The 23,692-nt window shown below is 61.8% G+C and overlaps 2 protein-coding genes across 11 annotated transcripts; both read right to left on the bottom strand.

Annotated features, from left to right (window-relative positions):
• Window positions 1–433: 433 nt before the first annotated feature.
• Window positions 434–12,219, bottom strand: PUF60 (poly(U) binding splicing factor 60). 8 transcript variants are annotated; one of them, XM_074316596.1, is made up of 13 exons: window positions 12,020–12,130; window positions 9,607–9,697; window positions 7,868–7,960; window positions 5,612–5,707; window positions 5,419–5,508; window positions 4,547–4,597; window positions 2,369–2,530; window positions 2,201–2,293; window positions 1,876–2,089; window positions 1,608–1,798; window positions 1,336–1,471; window positions 945–1,180; window positions 434–862 (listed from the first exon to the last, which is right to left on the bottom strand). In XM_074316596.1, the coding sequence occupies exons 2-13, from the start codon at window positions 9,607–9,609 to the stop codon at window positions 563–565; spliced, it is 1,665 nt and encodes a 554-aa protein (XP_074172697.1). In that variant the 5' UTR covers window positions 9,610–9,697; window positions 12,020–12,130; the 3' UTR covers window positions 434–562. The 8 variants fall into 8 exon arrangements, with proteins under 8 accessions (XP_074172697.1, XP_019567830.1, XP_019567824.1 ...); XM_019712271.2 differs by lacking the exon at window positions 9,607–9,697 and having other exon boundaries at window positions 12,020–12,183; XM_019712265.2 differs by lacking the exon at window positions 9,607–9,697 and having other exon boundaries at window positions 7,868–7,957; window positions 12,020–12,183.
• A 2,993-nt stretch (window positions 12,220–15,212) lies between these two features.
• On the bottom strand, window positions 15,213–22,751 carry NRBP2 (nuclear receptor binding protein 2). 3 transcript variants are annotated; one of them, XM_074316588.1, is made up of 18 exons: window positions 22,334–22,751; window positions 21,828–21,950; window positions 21,659–21,760; window positions 21,467–21,556; window positions 21,282–21,322; window positions 21,088–21,182; window positions 20,946–20,969; window positions 20,791–20,874; window positions 20,661–20,716; window positions 20,469–20,564; window positions 19,284–19,416; window positions 19,098–19,200; window positions 18,929–18,979; window positions 18,719–18,854; window positions 17,650–17,703; window positions 17,500–17,563; window positions 17,340–17,395; window positions 15,213–17,236 (listed from the first exon to the last, which is right to left on the bottom strand). In XM_074316588.1, the coding sequence occupies exons 1-18, from the start codon at window positions 22,706–22,708 to the stop codon at window positions 17,183–17,185; spliced, it is 1,737 nt and encodes a 578-aa protein (XP_074172689.1). In that variant the 5' UTR covers window positions 22,709–22,751; the 3' UTR covers window positions 15,213–17,182. The 3 variants fall into 3 exon arrangements, with proteins under 3 accessions (XP_074172689.1, XP_074172688.1, XP_074172687.1); XM_074316587.1 differs by having other exon boundaries at window positions 15,213–17,251; window positions 22,334–22,750; XM_074316586.1 differs by having other exon boundaries at window positions 15,213–17,251; window positions 21,282–21,556.
• Between the last annotated feature and the right edge of the window lie 941 nt (window positions 22,752–23,692).

Raw genomic sequence — 23,692 nt, 5'->3', positions numbered from 1 at the left:
AAGCTTCCTCCCGCCCCGCCCGGACCCTTCCCGGGGTTGGCCCCGCGACCACTCGGTCCAGCCCGCCGCCCCTCCCACCGGGACGTGGGCTCCCTGAGGGCAGGGCGCCAGGGACTCATTTGTCTAGTGGACTTAATGTCCCGGGACTTCCCGGGCTCTAAGCCAGGCTTCTCCCAGCAGTACCTGTGCAGGTGACAGTATGGACCCAGCAGAGCAAGAAAACCTCCCTCTGCCACCCCTCCCATTAGGCATCAGGCTGTGTCCCCTCCCCGCAGGCCACCAACAGGACAAAACCAAACCCACCCCCGCTGAAGCCAGTGAGTGCCTTCCTTGGACGCCTCACTTCTCTGTGCCAACCAGGGGCTTGCCCTGGGCCCTCCCCACAACTCTGGCTAAGGAGCCGGAAGTACAGGACCACTGCCACACAGGGCCGTTCAGGGCCAGCACCATCTGCACCTTTATGCGTACAAGGGCGGCTGGGCCCGAGACACCACTGAATCACTATAAAACCCAGAGGAAACAAGAGCAAGTACAAGTCCAGGGATCAGGGCCAAGGTCACGGTCACGCAGAGAGGTCACTGTTATCAAAACGCTCCTGGTCATACACTTCAGCCACAACCTTGCGGCCGGCGAACCAGCGCCCATTGAGGGCCTGGATGGCCTTGTGAGTCTCGGAGGCCATGGAAAACTCCACAAAAATCTTGACGATGATCTCCGCGTCCTCCTCCTCGCCCTGCTTCTCCTGGTAGATGATGACACGGTTGACAGCACCAAACTTGCCACACTCCTCAGTTACCTCCCCCTCCAGGTCGTCGTCGATGTCCTTGGGGTCCACCATGTTGCGCAGAACCATCACTGTGGACTGTGGAGGGGACAGCTGAGCACTGGCTGGCTGAACCGCCAGCCCCGCCAGCCCCGCCGGCCCCGCCGGCCCCGCCACACACCTCCTGCTTGCGCAGCAGCTTCTGCATCACCATGTGGCGGGCACTGCTGCCCGAGATACTCATGTGCTCCTGCTCACTCAGCATCTCCGGCCGCTCTGACTCCGGAAACAGCTCCTCCTCCTCCTTCTCCTTTTTGGGCTCCAGGAGACCCAGCGTTGGTGGGCTGGCCAGAATGGGGTTCACCACTCCCACAGAGGGGATAGTGACCGGAATGGGAGGCCGGGCTGGGGTCACACCTGCAACAAACCCAGCAGGTATGGCAGTCACACCCCCCTTCCCTCCCACCTCTGTCCTTCCTGAGAAGGAACACAGCACCGTGCAGCCATGGCTGGGCTGCCCTAGAGGCAGTGAGCCTAGGGGAGAGGGGCAGCCTTGACCCACCCAGGCTCACCTGTGATGACTCCCGGGGCCTGGGCAGCCATGACAGCCTGGGGCAAAGCCCCCAGGGGCTGGGCCAGAGTCAGTGCAGGGGACACCAGTCCAGGTGTGGCAAGGGTACCCAGCACCGCTGCTCCGGCCACTGCTTCCTGCAACCCAAAAGGCCACCCCTCAGTCCTCAGTCTGGTTGCCTCCACTCAATACCACCCAGAGAGCCAGTCCGTCCCCAAAGCATTGGGGGCCGGTTGCCCAGGATCAAACCCCCACAACTGCACCAGCCCTCACCTGAGCCGTAATCTTGGCTGTGGCTGCAGCTGCGGCCACAGCAGCAGCTGGTGGGAGGCCTCCAGGTGTGGCAGGTGTAAGCAGGGGCATGGGGGGTGTGACAGCCTTGCCCACCCGCAAATACTGGCCACCCAGGTCAAAGAGGTTCATGGAAGACACGGCATCCTGAGACGACTGGGCCTTCTCATACTCTGCAGGGTAGGGGCAGCGGTGAGGGCCACAGTGCCAGGCAGGCCTGGCCCGCCCACCTCGGCCCGCCCTAGCTCACCAATGAAGCCGTAGCCCTTGTGTTTGCCAGTCGTGGGGTCCCGGGCCAGGGTGCAAGACTTGATCTTGCCGAAGGCCTCGAACACACTCTTGATGTCGTCGTCAGAGAGATCCTGGTGCACGGAAGCCACGTAGATGCGGTTGAAGGCTCGTGCCTCCTCAGCCAGCTGGTCGATGATGGGCTGAGCCTGCCCTATATTGCTGGGCCTGCCCACCTGGGGGAGAGGCAGGGTACCGAAAGCCCCCAGTCAGCCCGGCTGGGTCACTGCAGGCTCCCGGAGGGGGCTGGACAGAGTCCGGCAGCATCCACCTGGCCGGGGCCTCACCTTGATGTTCCTGCCTCCCAGCATCACCGAGTTCATCTGCTCCAAGGCCAGCTGCGCGGCTTCCGGGACCTCGTACTCCACAAAGGCAAAGCCCTGGACACAGGGGCTGGCGTTAGGCTAGGTGAGCCCGGAGTGGGGTGGGGTGGGGCGGGGCAGACTGAATCTCACCTTGTGCTTCATGGTGACAGAGTCCCAGGACATGTCAATGCTCTTGATGGGCCCAAAGGGGGCAAAGGCCTGGCGAATGGTGTCCTCGCCCAGCTCATAGTAGATGGAGCCCACGTAGACTCGGCACATGATGGCCAGTGCCCGCTGCCGCTGAGCTGCCATCTGGAGCAGGACACAAGGGGAGAGAGAGCCACTGGCTTGTGACGGGGTGGCAGGCGGCGAGGCAGCCCACGCCCCTCCTGGCCCACCCACTCAGCTCCACTGTGGTGAGGGCTCCCCACGCGGCAGCCCGGCGCACGCTGAGCGCCGGCAGTCAGGGTGGCGAGGGTCAGCAGGACCCTACCCCCAGGAAGGAAGGCCAAGCCCCAAGGCAGGGCACGGACGCACCCTGGCCCCCCAGGGCCCGGGCAGACTGGCAGCAAAGCTGACAGGTGGCTGGGAGGCAGGGCAGTGTGCCCTCCCACCCCTCCAGTCTGGAGGCCCGGTAGCCTGGGCTGGGCTGGGAGATCCTCCCAAGTGTTCCGACGGAAGAGGGGGGGGAGGCCATCCAAGTTGGAGGGACCCACTGGTGTGGAGGCAAGAGAGGGGCAGAAGATAGGGCAGCTACCGCCCAGAAGAGACCCCAGGGGGCAGGTCAGGAGCCCGGATGTGGGCTCCCTGGAGAGGATGAAGAACAGCTACTTGTGCAGGGCTGACTCATCAGGTGGGGGCTCAGCACTCTGCAGGCCCTCCATGCCTTGAACCCCTCACAAAAAAGAGCTGCCTGGCCCCCAGGAGCATCAGGAGGTGGCGGGCCCGGCAGGCCCAGGGCAGACACTGCCTCTGCCCTGGGCTAAGCTTGGCCATTGTGCTGAGCGACCTCCCCAAGCCCTCAGGGATGGGCTCCTGTCCCTGCAACCTCACACGTGCCAGGCAGGGGGGTTTGCAGAGCCACAGGCGGTGGGCCACCGGGAGGAGAGCACAGGCCTAGGGCAGACGGAGGTGATGGGGCCTGGCTCTAGCCACTCCACCAACAGGGGCTTCCCCACACCGTCACAAAGATGCCCCTGACCAAAGGCCACTGTCTTTTAAGACACCAGCTAGCCTGGTATAGGCCAGGCCTCCCCCTTCCTCAAAGAGGGGCCTAAAAAAAAGTCCATAGCTCCCCCAAAGTTGGACTTCCCCAGAAATGGGACTCCCTTCCTCAACTGGACTCCCGACTAATAGGCTCCCTGTTGAGACCAAGGACCCCATAGGTGGAATGATGTCCCCCCTCACACTAGGCACCCCAGACACGAAACCATCTACCCCTCAGGTCAAAGTTCCCTGAGACAGGAGCATGTCTCCTCTTCAGTGGGGGCTCCCCAACAGCAAGTGGGCCAAGAGCCCTCTCCCTGTCATCTCCCCCACAGACAGACGCTCCCCACAGAAGACACTGGGTCTGGCCCTGAGGACAGGGCCACATCTCCCCTGTGAGAGCAGCACACCCAGGGGTGGCCCCCCGAGAAGGGGCCACGTTCCCCCCTCAGACTCCCCGGAGGGGTCCCTGGCCTCCTCAGCCTGCCTCTGGGCAATGGAGGGGTGTCTCTTTCCCAGACTCCTCTGCCCATGGCAGCCACGGCCACCGGCTCTCCTCCTCCCTGGCCTACTCCCTGGCTGTGTGGTCTCTACCCTTTGCTGACAGCTCGGCCCAAGGCCCACGTCCTTGCCCTTCCCTCTCTAGCTCGCTCAGGTCCCCCCAGCCCCCCACCCCGTCCATCCATCCTCCCTCCAGGGTCTGACAGGGCCATGAGTTAGGACTTCTCTCCTCAGGGCCTGACCCCAACCCAGGAGCCCGGGCAGCCTGGAGACTGACAGAGCTGGAGGCCTGGGCGGTGCGCCCCATGCGTGCGTGCAGGCGCATGGGTACAGGTGGGCCTGGCATGGGCAGCTACCCTCCTGGCCGGCTGCCCTCCGCAGTTACCTGGCCGGTTAGTTTTAAGGCGGGCCCTCAGAGCAGATGGAGGCCTCCCCAGGGCGGTCCCGGGTGGGTGCCCGCCCATACCACTGGCCCCGCCACGCCTGGCGCTCTGCTGCGCTCGTCCGAGCTGGCGGGCAGGGCCGGCTAGGGGAGCAAGGTCCCCAGCACGCGGGCGCACTGCCCCCCTCTAGCCCTGACTAAGGACATGAGCCCCGGAAGAAGTGAGCATTTCTATTGACCGATTGCAAAGGTGAGAGAGGATCTCCAAAGCCCATTGTCACTGCTGCCATCTGAAAGACAGTAAAGACAGAGTTCAGTCTGTTGGAGCCGAGCAGTCTCCCGCTGTTGTCACACCTCACGCAGACAGCGGCAGGCCCGGAGTCCCCGCCCTGCCTGGGAGGCCCGCCTGCCTTCCCACACTGCCGGCTGATGGCTGCCAGCACCTGCCCAGGGGGGCCTCAGAGCCCCAGGTGCCCTGCCCGCAGCCTGGCCAGCGGGGCAGAGGAAGGGGGGGGTAGGGAGAGGGGGAGCAGGGGGAGGATGGGCACAGACGGAGCATGGGAACAGCCAGGGCCTCGCCTGGCAGCGTGAATGTCTGAGGGCCGGGTGGGGGCGGGGCTCAAGGCCCAGGCACCTGTGGGCCTCGCCCTGCTCTCCCCCACAGCCATCGCAGCCTCTGGCTACACGTCTAAAGCAGGGCCCCACGGAGGCGCCCCCAGCCTGTCCTCAGTCCAGGGCCCAGCCAATCTGGGCTCCCTGCGGAGGTGGGAGCCCAAGGGGGCAAGGAGGAAGGGCCTACATGCCGCACCATCAGCCGTGCAGCCAGCCGGGGGCACGGGTGCAGGGCGACCTGAGGCAAGTCTGAAGTCCGAGAAGAGGAGCCGGCTCGGGGAGCGGCAAGGCTACAGAGAAGGGGCGGGGAGGGGCCGTGGGCGCGCAACAGGCAGGTAAGGCCGGGCCACGCGTGGCTCGGGGAGGAACCCAGGCGTCCCAAGAAGGAGTCCTTGAGAAACTGAGAACCACAACACCTGGTGGGGACGCCGCAGGCACAGAGGAGGAAGAGAAGGAAGAGGAGGCAGGGAGGGAGGCGGAGGGCGGGCCGGGCGCTCACCTGCAGGTTGGTGAGCTGCTGCTGCTGGTGGGCGATGGTCTGCTTCACCAGCACGCTCTTGATGCTCTGCTCCATGGCGTACTTCTTGGCCTGCGAGAGACGGTGGTGAGGAGCACTGGGGGCCCGGCCTGGGCCAACGGCCGGCTGCCCCCTCTGGCCCCCCAGCCCAGGGCCCCGGGAGGCACACTCTCACCTTCTGGAGGGCCTCCTGCTGCTCAGGCGTCAGGGGAGGCAGCCCCAGCTTTGCGGCTGTGCTCTGCCCGTTCTCCATCTTGATGGAGTCTGTGCCCTGGTGGTGCGGAGCAGGGAAATGGTTAAGCAGCAGCCCGAGACCTCCCGCCTATGGCCCCCAGAATCCCACCCCATCGGTCTCCCTCCCACTACAACTACATGTGGCCTCCAGTCCTTCCCACGGACAGACAGGTCCTAGCACAGACTCTCCTGCCTGGCCTACATGCGGGCCTGCCCTTGCGACCTGTCTGTCCTGTGGCCCCCAGGACCCATGGTTAGGACACACAGTGAGGCAGGCAGGTACTGGAGGCAGGCAGGGACAACCTGGAGCAGCTGTAGGCCCCAGGCGACAATGACCTCAGGAGCCACCGAGACAGGCAGCAAGTAGCAGGCGGGCCAGCCCTTACGGCCCGCCTGACCCCAGAGCCTCTGCGCCACGCCGTGCAATAGTCTACGGGCCATGCGGCCCTGGCTGTCCTCCAACAGGGAACAGGTCAGGGCCGATGGTCCGCACTCTTCTCCTGACTGCCTGGCACCCTAGTGCCCCTCACTTCCTCCTGGCCCCGGCCCCAGCTGGGGACGAGCTCCAGGGAGCACCCCGGGGCGTGTATGGCGAAGGGCCTCCCCCCACTGTAGCACCCATCCCATCGCTGCACACTGCACCGCCCAGGGAGCCAGGGGACGGCTCCAGCCCACCTCCACCAGACTCCTCCGGCTGTGCTCAGCCCTGGGCAGAGAACCCAGGAGCAGACCAGCGCCAGGGCCACAGGAGGCGAGGGCACGGGCCAGCACTGGCCAGGGAAGCGGAGGGAGTAGTCACAGCCCCCTGCAGACCACAGCAGACACTACTAGCATTACATCCACACTCCTACTGTCAAATCCGCTTCTAAGCTGTTTGCAGTGAGAATACAGCCGTGTAAGCAGGAAGAGACGCATGGCTACCAAACCAAGGAGAGTGTGGCTGTCGGGAGTGTGAGCACACCTGCCTGCCCACCAGCTCAGGGGGCCTGCGGCCACCCAGCAAGTGCAAGGAGAGACCACCACCAACCCCTCCCGAGAAGGTGTTCTGCAGCCCCCCGCACACAGCCTTGGGAGGGACGGCAGAGGAAAAGAGGCAGGTCCCTAGCTCAGGAACAACAAGCAAGGACAGAGGTACAAAGGAGTCAGGAAGGGGCCGGCGGACCCAAACCCCGAGAACTGGCATGCTGACCAGCACAGGGCGAAGGGCAGGCAGTCCCTCCCCTAGCAGCCCAGTCTGGTCCCTGGAGGCCTGTCCCCTCCACCTTTCCAGCTGGCCCCAAGCCCAATTCTCCTCAGTGGGAAAGAGGCCCCGAAAGTCGGGGGCTGCATGCTAGAGCGGGCTGTCACCACGGCCATCAATGCCAACCCCCTTTCAGCCCCTTAGAAACTTTTCAATCTCCCCTTTGTCTCAGTAAACAAAAGGCCCTTCTCCCACCAACCAATGGCTGGCTGGACAGCCAGCCAGGGCTGGGGAGGGCTGGCTGGAGGGACTCCCAGGCCCCCGTGCCCATCAGCTTCAGCCCGTGACTTCCCGGCCTCCAGCTGCACACCACGGCCCTTCCCCGACTCTGCCACAGTGGCGGGACCCCAGAGGACGGCCCAGCCCCCACCGGGCCCCCTTGCTGAGCCCCCACTGGAAATCCCTGGAGGCAGGCGCTGCCATCAAGAAGCACAAAGAGCCCTATCACCCAGCGACAAGGCCCACTGCACCTCCCCCAGGACACACTCCCAAGGACGGGCCGCGGGGCAGGACATGTGCCCAGCCCAGTGAGGCCACCAGACTGTTGGGCTTGTGCACTATCCTGCTCTGCTGTCTACTTAAATCAGAGAGCTGGCTGGCTCTTAGCACCCTGCGCGTTCGGGAACAGCACGCCTGCCCTTCCGTACGGCACCAACGGCTCAGCGCTCACCCTGGCTGTGGCTCGGCCCCCACCTGGCCATCTGCCTGGCATCTGAACACACGCCAGACTGCGACCCACCCAGAAGCAGGGTGGACGCTGAGGGGAGAGGCAGGGATAAGGAGGCTGGGTGGTGAGGGCGCAGGACAGGCGTTTCTGCCCAGACAGAGGCCCTGGGGCTCCTCCCGCCCACCCCCAGCCAGGTCTCTCTGGGCCCAGGGGCACACGGCCGGGCGACAGGCAGGCGGGCGGGCAGGCGGGCGGGCGGGCCTGAGGGCGAGGATGCTTAAGGGCAGTACCTGTGGTGGTTTCCACTTGTCTCCCGCTGCCACCACTGCCGCCGCCGCCGCCGCCGCCGGCTCGGACCCCCCTCCTTGCTGGCCATTGACCTGCTGCGGCAGGAAGGAAACGCTGTAATGGACGGACAATCAGAAGACCCACCCACCCAGGCCCTCTCCTCTTCACTGGCTGAAGGCTGAGCTCCCCACAGACGAACAAGGGAGGCCAGGCAGGGGCACAGGAGGGGTTAGCTCTGGCCTGGCCCGAACATTCCTGACAGTACCCCACCCTGCCCATTCCGCCAGCGTACCTGCAACTGCCCAGGGCCCTGGCACATGGGGCCAGCCTGGCAGAAACCACAGCAGAATCTGGGGCAGTCCCCAGTTGGCAGCAAATCCCCAGGAGGGGACAGGGTAGCGAGCCAAGAGAACGCAGGCTCTCCTGGGTCTAGAGTGGCCCTCGGGCCACACCGCTGAGGTCCGAAAGATCAGTTACTTTCCCGCCAGCAGGGCAAGGGGCACCTTGCTAGCACCCTGCACACATGCCTGGGCCAATCCACAGCTCAGCATCGGTCCCAATGCCACCCACGCCAAGCCCAGGCCCCAGGCCCCTCCTGAAGACACCTCTGAGGAGAGCTGCCCTCTGGGTGGCAGGGCCAGGCAGGCGGTCTGCACGTGCAAGCCTCCCCCCGCAGCGGTCACTCTATCCAGGGCTGTCTGACCCGAGGAGGGCAGCAGAAAACTTAGCAACCCTTACCCCACACCGAGGGGCCATGGAGCCCTGCCGTGCACAGCAGATGGAAGGACCAGCTCCCTGCACGGCTCAGCAGGCTGGCAGGGGCAAGGACAGGACGAGGGCAGGCGGCAGGCAACGTCATGGTGGTCAGGACCTTGCTGGAAGGGCCCTGAGACCTACTCCCCCTTCTCCCAGCTCAAGGGCAAGACCCACAGACATCTAGGAACACGGGACAGCCATGCCCTTGGGAGCCCTGTGCACGGACGAGGCCAGAGCATGCTCTCGCCTCTAAGGAGCGACAGCAGCATAAGCCCAGCTGCTGGGAAACTGTGGCCAACTCAGCCTGGCACCTCAGCACCACGGCTCTGCAAGAGTGCCCTAGAGAGTGTCAAAGAAAGGGGCCTCCGACACAAGTCCCAGCCAGTGGGTATGTGGCAGCTGGGCACGGGCTCAGTGTGACTTGGCCCCCAAAGCAAGGCTGCCCCCCAAGGCCCACAGCAAAAGATCACGTCAGCTCTGTGGGAGCCCCCAACCCCTAGACCTCCGTCCACAGGGCTGACTGGAGGGCACGTGTATAGTAACTTTCTGCCCTCTCCCTAACGACTGCGATAGCCAGTACAGGAACCGGGACGACGCCGAGAGCAGAAAACGTCTCCAAAGAGACTTCCCAGAAAAAGTCAGACCACCAGGGACTGTGCCCAGGACATCCCACCCCACCCATGGCAAAAACAAAGTTCCCAGTGCCACTGAGCTGGGTTCTGTTGTAAGCAGATGCTAAAAGAGCTTGGAGAAAAACTGTCATTTGTCATCATAGCTAGACACATGCCATCATCCTCTGGCAATGAAAACAGCAAGCTTTGTAGGCACCCCCAGCACCAGGCAACACGGGTGAGGGGCCCTGCTTTGGGGAGGCAGCGCAGCCCCATGATTCTGGGACACACATTCCAGCCCTGCCACTGGTCAACAGCCCAGGCTGAAGAGGATTATTTCCATTAGAAAAGCAGGAAGTCAAGTCACTCCTTACCATCTCCAGGCTTCAGGCTCTGAACTCAGGCCTGTCTCCTGGGGCTGGCGTGAGGACTTGGTGAGGCGCTCCATGTGCGGCCCGGGGGTCCCTGTGCAGGGCAAGTACACCCACTGTCAGCCTCAGACAGCACTGCTGCCTCCCGCAGCCAGCGCATGGCCAGGCTCGGGGCTGGGCACCAGATGCAGCACGACCCGAGGACAGGCATGACTGCGCAGCAGTGAGCACCGAGAACAGCAAGCGCAGGTGGACAGACACGACGAGGCACGCTCGGCACCGCGTCAGGCAGGCTGGACCTACAGGAGGAGGCAGCGGTGCCCACGGGGAGGGGAGAGGGTCCCAGTGCTCCTGCCCGACAGCACCCAAGGATGATGCTCCAGCCAGGCTGCCAGAGGAAGGGGACGACGGAGCAGCGAGTCAGAGGCACAACGTGTCCAGAAGCTCATGCCCTTTCTGCAGGCAGCAGGCAGCAGGCACCCCTGAGCGAGAAGAGGCATCTCTGGGTCTTCCTGCGCCCTTCCCTCACCAGATCCCAGTCAGACAAGTTCAGTGCCACTCCATCCCAGCTCCCTCAGAGCAGACGCCACCGCTTAGGACAGTGAGCAGTGGCTCACCATGCACAGAACACAAGACAGAGAACAGGCACTCACTATGCCCAACTAGTACAGCAGGGAGACAGGCAACCCTTCTAGAAACCTGTCCATTCCGAAATTTAGAAGAGGAACACGTCAGATGCAGGGTGGACCTACCGCACTCCCCGAGTCTAACGGGGTAAACCTGGGCCTCTAGTTTATATACACCCATCAGCACATCGGCTTGTGCTAACCTGAGAGAACTCACCCCTACCAAAAGCCCCAGCTTCCTGGGTTTAGACTTACGGCTCATGGCCAGCTCTACTATGATGCCACCTGTGTCTGGCACTGTGCCCCTGCTGAGCTGAACCCCAATTCACCCCTCTGTCTCCACAAGCACACGAGTGCCAACTCCAGGGCTTCATGGTTACGCTGTTCTGTGGACGGGCAGGGACACGAGGTATCCACTCTCGCTGGCCTTCTACACCTTCCCAGGAGTCTCAGGACCTGTCTTCCAGCCTCCTGCTCCCTCACCACCCAACCTTGACTGCTGCCTGGGGCAGTCACCAAACCTTCAATCCTCACCTCATTCCTAACTTCTCTCTCACAATGTCATTTGCTCCTGTGGCTTCGACAGGAAGCAGGACTCAGTTATAAGAGGACAGTGAAGTTGGCTGGGAATTACACATTGAGCCCGCCTCACGAGCTGGGGCTTGGTTTCTGCCCTCACTGGGTGTCAGCCCCCAGCTCAGGGCCTGGCCAGGGCAGTCTATTTCCTGACCCTCAAATGTCTCCCCTATCAGCCCAGCCTCCAGCCACCTGCAAAAGCTGCCTTCTCAAACAGACTTCACCACCTGACTCTGGGTGTGAGTTGGGGGAAGGGGGGCAAATAGAGAGATGAAGGGCCACCGCGAAGGGTCCAGGAGGGGAGCCAGTTACAGAGCCAAGTGGGGAGAAAGAAGGGTCAAGGCAGGTGTCACCAGGGATGTGTGGTGTGAGCAGGGGTCTTGGTCTATGCTCATCACTCCATGTGGCTAAAAGCGAGGTGAGAACCCAGCGGGGCACAGTGGTTCCTTCCTCCAGGTGCCCTGAGCACGGCTCCCTCGGACACCCAATATAAGGCACCTTGAGTGGGAACTGGTCTCTGGTGCCACCAGACCCGCGAACAGGGCAGGGCCTGCCTCTGGTTCTCCGCTGTGCCCCCAAGTCCTGGCACAGCGCTTGGGACAAAGGAATTGCTTAAGAAACGTGTGATGAGAGAGCACGTCCTTCCCTTCGTGAGGGGGGATGACTGGATGGAGTCCCCGTTAGCTGGTAACCACTCCCCCGCAGAGCCTCAGCGGGGAGCAGCTTCACAGCTGTGGCTGCAAGGAGCCACGGCCACACTCCCCACCGAGCCCGAGCCCTCCACTCACGCCCCGCAGCCCCCTTCACACAGGCGGGAGGAGACGCGCCATCACTGCCAGGAGCCCCGGCGCACCCCGTCTGCAGAGCGGGACGACGGCCGCCTGGCTCCGCCCCGAGGCTGCGGCTCGCCGGGGCCTGGTGGGCCGCCCCGCAAAGGGGTCGGACTCGGCGCGCTGCACGGCCCTCACTAAGCTCCCCGGCCCCGGACCCGCACCGCACTCCCGCGCTCGCCGCCGGAAGCTGCAGCCCGCGGGCCGGAAGCTATGGCCGCAGCCCGGCCCCTGCCTCGCGCCCGCCCCGTCTCATGCGACCAAGGGCTGCGGGGTTGGCGAGGGACCGCCGCGTCCCCGGAGGGGCCCTCAGCGCCCCGGCCGGGCAGAGGACCCGCTGCCGCCAGCTGAGCGGAGTCCCGTGGTCGCAGGGAGCTCACTTACGAGAGCTATGGTCGCCGTCGCCATCTTGCATCCGTCGCGGCCGCAGCGCGCGCCACACGCTCCTGCTCCCTCCGCGGTCTCGCGCGATGTGGGTGCTTGCGGAGGCGCCCGGAGAAAGAGGGAACTATCGCGATACAAGGCCCTTTCTCCCGCGATGTGGGTGGAGAAAGGAACGCGCTTCCGGAGCGGAAGGGGCGGAGCGAGTTGGCGGAAGGGGCGGGGCGGGTAAGGAAGGGGCGGGGTGGGCGCGCGTCCGTCGCGGCCGCGCGCGGCGGGGCGAGGACCGCGTAACCTTCGTCCTGTCAGCCAGCCGCTCGCTTCGCCCCCCGCCCTCGTGCGGCCGCTGCTCCACTTCTCTGCCCCCTTTACAGAAAAACTTAGGTGCTGTCCCCCCGCTCGCACCCCAGAGGCAGGACAGAGGACGGCCGGATCCCCTCCAGGGCTGAAGGAGTTTCACCTGCCCAAACGATCAAGTTGAGAGAGGTGACAAAGAATCGCCACATATGCGAGGCAGATCTCCAGATGCCTCTTCTTTGCATCCTCACATCTCAGAGGTCAGGGTGCGCCTACCAATGGATGGTGTGTCCTCATTTAAAATTGGCAACATTTTCTCTTTTCTAGTGATTCATAAAACAGTAGTCACCTTAAAACGATGGCGTCGTAGACTCAGTGACACACAGTCGGTAGAACAGCAACCGAGACAGACTCGTGAACCCATCAGCAGAAGGGTGCGCACGCAGAGCCCCTTAGTCCCCGAACTGATTCTTAAAGGCGCAAGACATGCATCTTGGGTGTGGAGCTGCCCTGGACTCCGCCACATGCCGCCTGCACTCCGTGCCAAGCCCCTAACTCAGTGAAGAAACCACATCTGTGGGCTCGGGCCGGAGGTTGTCAGCCACGTTTCAACCTGCCTGAGGCAACAAAGTGTCTTCCCCAGCCAGGCAGGTCTCTCCTCAACGTGGGAGCGTTTAAAATGAACTATATAGGCAGAGCTAGTTAAACATGGCAGAATATTTTCCTCATCTCCCTCCCCTCTAAAATGATGGGAACAGGATTTTTATAAAGGCAAAATCTCGTGAAGACAAAGAGGGGGACTGTTGGGGACCTGGAGGAAGGGGGACAGTGGGAGCTGTTTTAGAGGACTGCAGTCAGTGTCTGAGGGAATCACGCTTGAAAGTGCAGCTGGGAAAGGAGACGCAGACTTCTCGCTCTACCAAGTGGCCAGGAGGTGAGCTCCTTCAGAGCTGCTCTGGGGGCCGGCCATTGGGGCTGGGTCCTATTTTGAAAGTGTGGGAGCAAGTGAGATTCCGGCCCTTTCCACCCTTCCACCCCTGGCTCCAAGTCTGCTCCAGCATGTGCCACCTGCTGTTCTTAGAGAGAGCTCCTCTCTGCAGGCTCCCAGCTCAAAGGAGAAGACTGACAGCTGGTGTGTGTGTGTGTGTGTGTGTGTGTTGGAGGAGGTTGGGTGAGGGATGCTGCTTAGCAGACTGACCTGGCTAGATCCCAGGCCTGGAAGCTTACCCGGCAACAACCCCACCACTAAGATCATCTCACCCTTAAGTGCAACTCGTCAGCCCAGGATCACCAGACACCTGAGGAAGAGGGAAAAGGCAACAAAGGAAACGGGAAAGCGACTCAGAAGGAACAGAGACAATAAAGCAAGAAACGTTGAAATCATATCCTCAGAGATACTAGAGGATATTGCATGTAAGAACAAGAGGCTGTAAAGAAAGAACATTCAGCAAATGAGTGCGCTTACAAGTGAAAAAATATGAGAGGGAAATGAACAGTTCAATAGAAACACTGAAAGATAAAGTTGGAATCTTCCAGATGTCTAACAACAGAACCAGGTAGCTAGAAAACAGGAACATCATCACAATCACGTTGGTCATTGCCCTCCAGTAAGTGGCCTAGCACCGCAGAGGCCCCCATAATTGGTGGGGATAGAGAAGGGGTGTGTCGGCTGGGACTGGCTCTCCTCCACCACGGGGTGGAGTTACACACACGTTCTGGGGGAGCTCCCCATGACATTTGCTATGTAATGTGGCATTCAGAGTGCTGGTGGCTGGGCACTATTCTCAGCACACACATCACCTCATACAATCCTTACAACAAGCCCTGGAGTGTGGACTGTGATTGTCCCCGTTTTTACAGAGGAGGAGGTAGAGGCACAGACCCACATCACGTAGCAGGAAGCCTCAGAAATGGCTCCAGAGCCTAGGCCCTCGCCACAATAGCACCTCTCAAAAATGAAGTTCAACATCTAAATAATAAGAGTTCCAGAAAATAAGGAGGGGGGGAATCAACAATAACAACAAAGTAAAGAGACATTTCTAGAACCAAAAGGTTGGGACCTCTGGACAATAGATGAAAGAGGTCTACATCAAGACATGTCACTGAGAATTTCCAGAGCACTGGGGCAAAGAGAAGAGAGAGAGGTCATAGACAAAAGGGTCGGAATTCAGAGTGGTACAGGATTTCATAGAAGAAAGTGATGTGCTATCCTCAGTATTTTGGGAAGAAATCACCTCCCACACAGCCAGACGTTTGTACCTAGGTACACTGATGAGCAGATGTGAGAGCAGAGTGAGGACCAACAGGCAAACATTCCATAACTTCCCATGCATCCTTTCCGAAGAAACGTAGAGGATGGTCTTCCTCAAACAGGGCAAATAAGGGAAGAAGAAAGCATGGGGTCCAGGGACCAGAGGTGCTCCCGGAGGCTGCTGAAGTAGTAACCTGTACTGACAGCTGCGCCAGAGGTCCGAGAACCAGCAGCCTGGTGGTGGGCCTGGTGGGCGCTGCAGGAAAACATGAACCTGAGCAGTCAATTCTGCAGCAAGTCCCAAGTGTTGAGGGAAGGCTCACACTTCGGCAGGAGACGCTAAGGATGAACTGAGACATGTATAGAAAACTAAACCAACCCCAGAGAAAACAAAAAGTTGTGGTAGAAAGCAAATGTCATCCTAGGACAACTTGTTCTTTGCTGAGACCTATGGGAAAAACCCGTAAGAATACCCATCACACTGGAATGATACTGGGTCAGGGGCATGAGACAAGTGACCCCCCACCCACCCCAGAGGATGCCAACAGGGCACACCTACGGTGGAAAAACCAATAAAAAGCAGTAAAAGCATGTGTGTGCTTTTGCGAAACAGGATTTTCAATGGGTGAAGAAACAGCTAAGAAAGGATCATGGTTGGAGGCTGCATTTATTGTTTATTGTTGGCCTGAAAAAACCACTCCACTTCTAAAAGTGATATGTATATGACTTTGACAAGAGAAAAGTTAAAATGAAAACCTCAGCATAGTCTGGATTAAATGAAGCCATGGCAGTACAGATAGATAGCACTGAGTTCGGTCTAATTGCTGGTACAATCTGTTATGCATTTGACACTCAGTTTAGGACTGTGTAGAACCAGACAGCTTAGCATCAGGATTTCCAGCCAGAGATGTAAGTTAGTTCAGATTTGTATTTTAGATTGAAAGGTGTGAGAATTGGAGTCATTTCATAAAGAGTATTGGAATGTTTAAGATAACTTGAGAGTCACTCTATTTGTACACTTAACTTATGTTCTAGGCCTGGCTAAGTTGGTTTTGTCTTGGGTTTTGATTAGGGTGCTATAGTGTGGTAGGTGGGATGACAGTGACCCCTGGAGAAGTCCATACCCCAAGCCTGGAACCTGGGAGTATCCTGTACATAGCAAAAGGCCTCTGAGACTGGGAAGCTGTCCTGGATTACCCAGGTGGACTCAGTCTCACCACATGAAGCTTTTCTGGCTGCAGAAAACCAGACAGATGGTTCAGGACAGACTGCACCCGCTGTCGCTGACTTTGAAGATGGAGGATGGGGCCTGGGGCTGAGCCGAGGAATGTGGCCACAGCTAGAAGCTGGGAAGGGCCTTCAGTTTACAGCAGGCAAGAAAATGAGGAGCTCGGCCCTGCCACTGCAAGGAAATGAATCTCTGCTCGGCACCCGCGGGCGCGACACCTGACACTGCAAGCCGACACCCACCCCAAGGAGCAGGAGATAGATCCTCCCCTAGGAACTCCAGGAAGGAGGGCAGCCGGCTAGGCCAGACTTCTGACCTACAGAACCGTAATAACTTTTGTTGTTTAAGCCACTAAGTTTGTGGTAAATTCTTAGGGCAGCAACAGAGAACTAATAACACAGTGGTGTGCTTTCTCAGTTTGGCATTTGAAATGCTTAAAAAGAGCCCTGAATGCACTACATTTATACATGCAATTTAAAGCATTTAAGAGTGTTTAAATTTGAAAATGGAGGGGAGGTGGTCAAAGAGAACCAGGCCAGCGCAATGGGGGTGGACGGGATTTGAGTGGGAGAGACGGGGAGCTGGGACCCAGGGCGCAGCTGCCCAGGGAGGAGGACAGGGAGATAATGGGGTGGTGAGCTTGAGAGGAGGCATCGTGATGAGCAGGGAGGACGCCTGACCCTGACCCCCCAGGCCAGGGAATGCCAGAGAGATAAAAGCCCTCTGCAGGGGGCTGCAGGGGCCAGAAGTGCCTGGAGAGGGGGAGGCGGGTGCCAGACTCAGTGGGGCTCCGGGGCGGGTCTGCGCTGGACATTGGGCAGGCATGGAAGAGCCACGTGGTGTTGGGAATGGGCTTCTTGGGGCGTCTGCTGTCTGCTTCTCCCACCAGGTCAGGGCCCTGCCGGGCGCCCAGCACCATGCCTCACGCCTGCAGGTGCCTTCACTGGCTTGAGGCGGGGGTCCTTGTGTGGCTCTGTGGTGCTGACCCTGGATGGGGCAGACATCTACCTGTCCAGGGCCAAGTCCCCCCACAACCGTGGCTTCCCACAGGGCGGCCTCCCCCACGCACAGGTCTCAGTTCCCAACCAGACAGCTTGGGGTGGGGTGGGAAGTTGGCTAGGGAAAGGAGGATATGGGAAGGAAGGGTGAGTTGTGGAAGCACGCTGGGCGGGGGGCTCCTGGTCCTAAGGAGCCCCCAACGCTCCCCAACCGGCTACAGGGCTCCCCTGTGCACCCAACCCCACCCCCAGCCCAGGGCCTCTTGACAGCTATGCAAGGCAGAGGTTCCTCTCTAGCAGGTGTTTGGTCCCCAGCCCTGGCTCGCAGGCAGAAGGCAGCACCGTCCCCAACACTCGGCCCCGAGCTGCCCACGTGGGAGGCCAGGTACGCATCAGGGCTGAGCTCCGTGGTACTTGAGGAAGGTGCTCTCCAGGAAGGTGGCCAGCTTCGGCCGGTCATCCTGCAGGGTGGGAAGGAGGCATGGGGGGACGGAGAGGCGTGGCCCACCTTCCACACCCGCCCAGCCTGGCCTCGCGCGCCCTACGCACCTCGTGGACAAAGCCGTAGTGAACGAGCTCGGCAGCAAGGTCCTGGGCACTGTCGGCTGCGGAAGGGGTGCGGGCAGGGGTGTGGGGGGCGAGGCATGAGGCCACTGTGCGGCCCTGGCCAGCCCCCACCCAGGGACCCCACCCAGGGTCCCCAGCATACTTGGCAGGAGGTCATAAGTGAGCTGCCGGTGCAGCCGGTCCTCCAGTACCAGCAGCAGAGTGAGCTGGGGAGGCAGGAGGGCAAGGTCAGCCCTGTCCACCTGCCCTGCCCCGCCCCCACCGGTCCACACCAGCCCGGGGCTCTGCTCACGTGCCAGCGCGCCTTGTCCTCACTTCTCTCCAGGTTACACTGCATCTGGATCACCTGGGGGTGGCAGGGCCCAAGGTCACCCACAAAGGCTTAATTATACTCAGCAACTGAGGACCAAGAGCAGATGTGCCTCAAAGGGGCCGAGACGGGACAGTCAGAACAGGAAATGGAAAAAGTACCCAATGGGAGCCTACAAAGCACTTCTCACTGCTAGCCACCTGGAGTGTTAAAGAAACTTCCAGAAGAGCAGACATTGAGGCTGGGTACTGAGGGGTGAATAGGAGTTTTCATAGGTGGAGACAACACCTGAACACACAGGGAGCGTGGGAAGTGGGGGGTCAGCAGGGGTGAGACAGAGCAGAAGCACAAAGCACAGGACACTAGTAGGTCAGGCCTCAGGGCGCCGGGGCGGGCAGGGGACGGCCACAATCTCTGTGGGCAGCTTTGGTTCTTAGGACATGAATTCTGGTTACAGTATGGAGGGGATCCAGGAGGAAGGAGGCCAGGCGGGGGGCTGGTGCAGCGTCCAGGTGGGGAATGGAGGTGGCCCAGATCAGGAAAGTGACTGTGGAGTCACAACCAAGGCCAAAGCCAGAGCTTCTGGAACCCAGTTGGTGTGGACACAGAAAGCGAGACAGAGAGGGCCCTGGCCAGGAGGGAGCCTTGTAGGAGGAAACGTTGGGGGAAACACAATGTCAGAAGGCCTTGGAGGAGACACCAGGACACAAATGTCAGGGAGTCAGCAAGCAAAGAGGGCAGGATCAGAGAGGGCTGGGGGCAGATGAGCCTCCCAGACAGAGGCTGCTTGGAGCAGCTGGGATTGGGGAGGGGTGGGTCAGCATGTATGGGGATGGGCAGCAGGGTCTGCAGGGAGCAAGGAGCCTCTGGGAAAGCGGGTATCCCAGCTTGTCCTGCACCCCCAACCCCACAGACGGATCAGCCAGGACTTGCTCTCTGGCAGCCTGGGGAAGAGCTGAGCTGGGGTGACTCAAAGCCCCTGAGAAGGGCAGCGGACAGGCCTGAGGGCCACCATGGGGCAGCCCTCAGGCTGTGGGGGTTGGGCGCTCACCTTTCTGGTCTCCGAGTCAAAGGGTTCTGGGGTTGGGGTCTTGGCCTTCTGGGCCTCCTCTGGGGGTGGGGCTAGTGCGCGGGGCAGCCCCAGGGGCCGAGCAGCAGCAAAGTTCATTAGGGGGTAGATCCCGTTTCTGGGAACACACCAGGGGTAGCTGGGGATTCAGGCCTGGCACTGCCTGTTCCCCAACCTCACGCCAGCTCTCACCTGACGTCCTCCAGGAATTTGTCCAGCTCCAAGCAGGAGACCTCTGAATACCTGGCATGGGCATGAGAAACACAGGACGGTGGCTGGCCAGCCTGCCCTTCCATCGGGCAGGACTGGGTGGGGGCTGGCCAGGTGGGGAGGGGAGAGCTCTGGGTGGCAGGCTACTCACCGCCACTGCAGGGGGGGCCGGGAGGGCCGGGGGATCTCGGCCAGGACAGCGTGCAGGTCCATCGACTTGGTCTTGTCCTCCACCACATTCTCAGGCATGAGATCTGCAGGCCACGGGAGCGCTCAGGAGGGGTCACCCTGACCACGGGCCACTCTGACACCCTGACCCCAGCCCTCAGCTCCTCACACTGGTGCTGGATGAAACAGTGAGCTGCCAGGAGCTTCAGCGAGTGCACCTCGAACAGCACGCGGTGGAAGAGAAGGCTGTGGGCAGAGGGCCGGCGGGCAGGGTCGCGGGCCAGGCAGCAGAGGATGAACTCCTGGGGGTGAGGAGACAAGAGGCTACCAGGTGTGCATGCGTCTCTCTGCTCTGGCTCCTCAGTGTGAGCAGAGGAGGCCCCTGACATCCCCAGACCCCAGGGTCCAATCCCCAGGGAGCCTTCATGCAGGAATGTGCAGAGAGAGGGGTCCTGTTAGCAGCCAGGTCAGGACAGTCGGACCCTGGGCCCAGGACTTCCCACCCTCTACCTCCTGCAACCCTCACAAAAGTCCTGTGGGGTCAGCATTGTCATCCCAAATCACTCACAGATGATATCTGCATTGTGGCCCTGGGGCTGGGCAGAGTGCCAACAGATCAGCCCAGCCCAGAGGTCATATGGCCCAGCATGAAGCCACCTACCACAGCCTGCCCCTCTTCTAGTGCTCAGCTCAGGCCCCGCTCCAGCGATGACCTTGATGGCTCTCTGCCCCCACCCCCATCCATGCCCAGCACTGCCTGTCACATCTGTCTTGGCTCCACCTCCCCACCAGCCCCATCCAGGCACTATCACTTCCCGCCCCCACCCCCAGTGGCCACGTGGTTAAGCCAGATAGTCCCCAAACTCTGGCCAGAGAGATTGTGGATGCAGCTTCCATCCCATACTCCCTTTGCCCGCCCCCTGCCCATCATGCCCCCCAACAAACTCAGGCCACATCACATCTAGCCTATCCCAGGAGGCTTAAAGGCAAGGCAGTGGAGTCAAGCAGACCTGGTTGCAAACACCAGCTCTACTACTTACTCTAAAGCCTTGAGCAAAGTACTTAGCCTCTCTGAGCCTCAGGCTTTTTATCTGTAAAATGGGCGTAACAATAGTGGCCACATGCAGACTCTGCCTCTGGTCTTCCTGACCTTAGGATGTGCCCTTGGAGCCTTCAGGCCTGAAGAACAGCATGCACTCCAGGTCAGGCCCTCCTTGTAGGTGGGCCTTGGTGCAGCTGGCTGGAGTCCCTCAGCAGCACTCACCTGCTGCACCCCCAGGCCAGTCCAAAGGGCCTCACCAGCCCTACCTGAAGCATAGAGAGCCAGCTGCGAGGGGTAGAGCAAACTGCTTACCCGCATGTTGGGGTCGCTCAGTGAGTGCCTGGCACGAGCAATGGCCTCCTCGGTCACCCTGGTGTCTCCATTGGCCTGGATCTCCAGCACGGCCATCTGGGGGCAGGGCCAGGTCAGGCAGAGGGAAGGGACAACACAGGTGAGATGGTGGGGGGAGGTAGCTGCGAGGCCAGGAGGCCATGGGGCTAGTACCTCCAGCGCACACATCCCAAAGGAGAAGATGTCCACAGCAGTGCCATTGGCAACCTCTGAAAGAGAGAGGGCAACTCAGGGAGAGGTGGGGCAGGCGCAGCGCGGGGGAGAGGGGCGCTCTGGGACTCACGGCTGTACTCTGGCGGGAAGAAGTGCAGGTTCCGCGGTTCCTCCCGCTCGGCGCGGATGGGGCTTCGGAGGTCCACCGGGAGCGCTACGGGAAGCGCGGGGCATGAGCCGACTGACCCTTCTCCGCGGCCTCCATCCCCCAGCACCCCCACGCACCATTGGAGAAGATGCGGTGCCACACTGCACGGCCACAAGAGAGAAAGAGCGGACGTCAACGCGATGGGGTGCAGGGTGTCCTCTGCCCTCGGTTCCCGCAGGTCCCCAGCTCCGCCCCCTACCGAGCCCCACCCGTCCGCACCGGAGCCAATCTTGATGAGGCCGTTGTGCTGTATGAAGATGGTGTCACTGGTCAGGTTCCCGTGGATGATGGGGGGGTTGCAGGCGTGCAGAAAGCTGCGGGCGAGGGGAGGATAGAGCTGGTCGAGCCGGGTCAGGGAGTGCGGGGGCGCAGCGGGCCGGGGAGGGGGCGGGCAAGCCCATGCTCTCACCTACCTGAGCGCCGACAGGATCTGCGTGCACCACCGCTTCCAGGCCTGGCGTATGACGCACTCCGTCGGACCGGTGGGGAGAGGTGGCTGGGCCTGCGGAGCCCCCACCGCGCCCCCGCCCCAGCCCAACCCCGTTCCTGTCCCCGAAGGCACCCCGCGCCCCCACCATCTCCAGCCCACTCCCCATACCCGGGCGTTCATGGCCTTGTGGTTCTTCTTGGTCTTTTTGAGGAACTGCTTGAGGCTGCCCGACGACACGTACTCTGTGATGAAGACGACCTGCGGGGCGGGCAGGCTCGCTGGCTCCGCCAACTGCGGGTGGGTGCCCACGGCCGCCCCACCCTCGGATGCCACGCCCGCCCTACTGTGCCTGTGGCTCACCCGCGCGCGGGCCTCGGAGGCATCCAGCCAGTACTTGTGCAGCTTGACGATGTTGGGGTGGTCAAGCAGTGCCAGCTGCTCAAACATGGTCTGGATCTTCTCCTGGGAAGGGGGGGCGGTCACGGGGTGGGCATAGGAGGTGGGGTGGGAGAGATGTGGCAGGCCTCACCTCGTGGGCGGAGAAGGCCTTCCTGTCGCTGAAGTGCAATTCGTTCCACACCACCTCCACGCCCTCCTCCGTGTCCATGGCCAGGAAGGTGCTCTGGACCCCCGGCATGTTCCCCTGGTTCACCTGGGGATGGGGCGGAGGTGAAGCGGGACACGAATGTGCTGTACGTGTCAGGGGGCTTGCTCTCTTCCCACACCCATCCCACAGCCCAAGGGGGCCAAGCAGGCCCTGGCCCACTCTGGGGGGAAGCTGAGGGTACCCAGCGGCTGGGCTGAGGGCATTTAGAGCAGCTTTCAGGGGGTTGAAGATGGTTGCCAGGGGTCTAGTGGCTGGTCCCAGAGGCATAGGAAAGTGGTCCTGGTAGGGGGCTGTCCCTTAGGAAATCAGGGGTTCCTCTCCAGGGTGTGGGGGTCAGGCCAAAGGGGTACAAGAAGGGGGTCGCCTGCTCGAGGATTGGGTTCCCGGCTCCAGCTCCCCCAGCGTCCCCGCTCACGCGCCGTGCCCACCTGCTCCCGCCGCTTCTGCCAGCGGCCGCACGGGCTCTCCTCCAGAATGTCGCTCTCGTCCTCGCTCTCGTCCTCCCGCTCCCGTTCCCGGCTCCGCCTGGGCGCCGGCTCCGGGGCCGCCATGGCTCGGCGGGCCCAGACCGCCGCCCTCGGAGCGATCCGCCGCCGCCGCCGCCGCTCCCTGCACGAGCTGGCCCAGCGCAAAGAGGCCCAGAGGGGAGGGGACCCGCCGCCGCCTCGAGCTCCCACCCGGGCTCGGCGAATTGGGAGGCGCGGGCGCGCGGCAGGGGTAGGTGGAGCCCGCCCTCCCCTCCGGAGCCGCCTCCTCCGGCGGGAGCCCGAGTGCAGCGTCCCCACGGAGACCCTAGCGGGCATGGGGCCCAGCCGAGGCCCCGCCTGTTCGCGTCTATGGTCCCACCCCTCGATCCCCGCCCGACCTGAGGCCCCGCCCCGGCCCCGCCCCGGCCCGGCCCCGCCCGCCTCTGGCGAAGGCCCCGCCCATTGCCATCTAAGACACCGCCCGGGCCGAGCCCAGACTGTTGAGCCCAGCCTGCCAAGAGGCCCCGCCCTGCCTAAGGCCTCGCCCGCTGGAGGCCGCTTCCAGAACAGCGGCGCGGTCCGGGGCCCAACCTCCCACGCTCCTCCAGGCCGAAACAAATCTCGGCTGCGGGAAAAGGAAGTCCCGGGACCAGCCTAAGCCAAACGACTCGGCCCCAGGTGTTTCAGCCCCGGCCCGCAGCCTTGTCGGTCTGGGCCTCTCTGAGCAGGCGGCTGCCTGGCCGTGCCAGGGGGCCTGGAGAACGGCCCCAGCCCAGCTGTTGGAGCCTCACGTTCTTCCCGCACCGCTTCCCCAGCACACTCCTGCCACACACATCCCGAAACCCGGCCCCGGACCGCGGTTCAGTCTCCAGGTTTCAGCACTGGTTGAACCCAGCATGGAGCGGGGTGTCGGGGAAGGCCTGGGATAGCCCATCTCTGGGAGGCCAGCTCTCCCTGCACACCACCCCGCCAAGGATCACGTGGGAGAGCCATTGAAGGTGACAGCTACACAAGCAGGCTGACCTGTTGACTTACATTTATGACCATAAACTTCCCACTGTCCCTAATTCTGTGCTTCCCTTTCCCAGGAACGGTCGTGCCATGGGGGGCCCAGCCCCTCCCTCCAGGAGGCTCCCCTCACCACTGCCTCTGGCCACATCAACAGGAGACATGCTCTAGAATTCTTGTCTAAAATCCCCTTTTACCCCACAAACCCCACTTCCTTCCCATGGTCTCCTTCCACACCAGCTGATTCCTCATGCATCCTTTGTTTTCTTTTTCCAGAAAAAAAGCACTAGACACATGTGCCCGTCTTCTCTC

Source organism: Rhinolophus sinicus, linkage group LG12, assembly GCF_036562045.2.
Source record: "Rhinolophus sinicus isolate RSC01 linkage group LG12, ASM3656204v1, whole genome shotgun sequence".
Classification (NCBI taxonomy): domain Eukaryota; kingdom Metazoa; phylum Chordata; class Mammalia; order Chiroptera; family Rhinolophidae; genus Rhinolophus; species Rhinolophus sinicus.
The sequence above is the reverse complement of the archived record's forward strand: the minus strand, read 5'-3'. Positions and strand labels throughout refer to the sequence as shown.

What these genes read in the sequence shown, in the direction of transcription:
- PUF60 (XM_019712271.2), bottom strand. Translation starts at nt 12,043, where the DNA reads ATGGCGACGGCGACCATAGCTCTC. An exon ending in AGCAGGAGGCCCTCCAGAAG is followed by an intron (nt 5,509 to 5,611) that starts GTGAGAGTGTGC and finishes CGTCTCTCGCAG; the next exon opens with GCCAAGAAGTACGCCATGGA. An exon ending in AGCAGCTCACCAACCTGCAG is followed by an intron (nt 4,598 to 5,418) that starts GTGAGCGCCCGG and finishes ACTGTCTTTCAG; the next exon opens with ATGGCAGCAGTGACAATGGG.
- NRBP2 (XM_074316586.1), bottom strand. Translation starts at nt 22,708, where the DNA reads ATGCCCGCTAGGGTCTCCGTGGGGACGCTGCACTCGGGCTCCCGCCGG. An exon ending in TTGGGATGTGTGCGCTGGAG is followed by an intron (nt 20,565 to 20,660) that starts GTACTAGCCCCA and finishes CCCTGCCCCCAG; the next exon opens with ATGGCCGTGCTGGAGATCCA. An exon ending in AAATTCCTGGAGGACGTCAG is followed by an intron (nt 18,855 to 18,928) that starts GTGAGAGCTGGC and finishes GTGTGTTCCCAG; the next exon opens with AAACGGGATCTACCCCCTAA.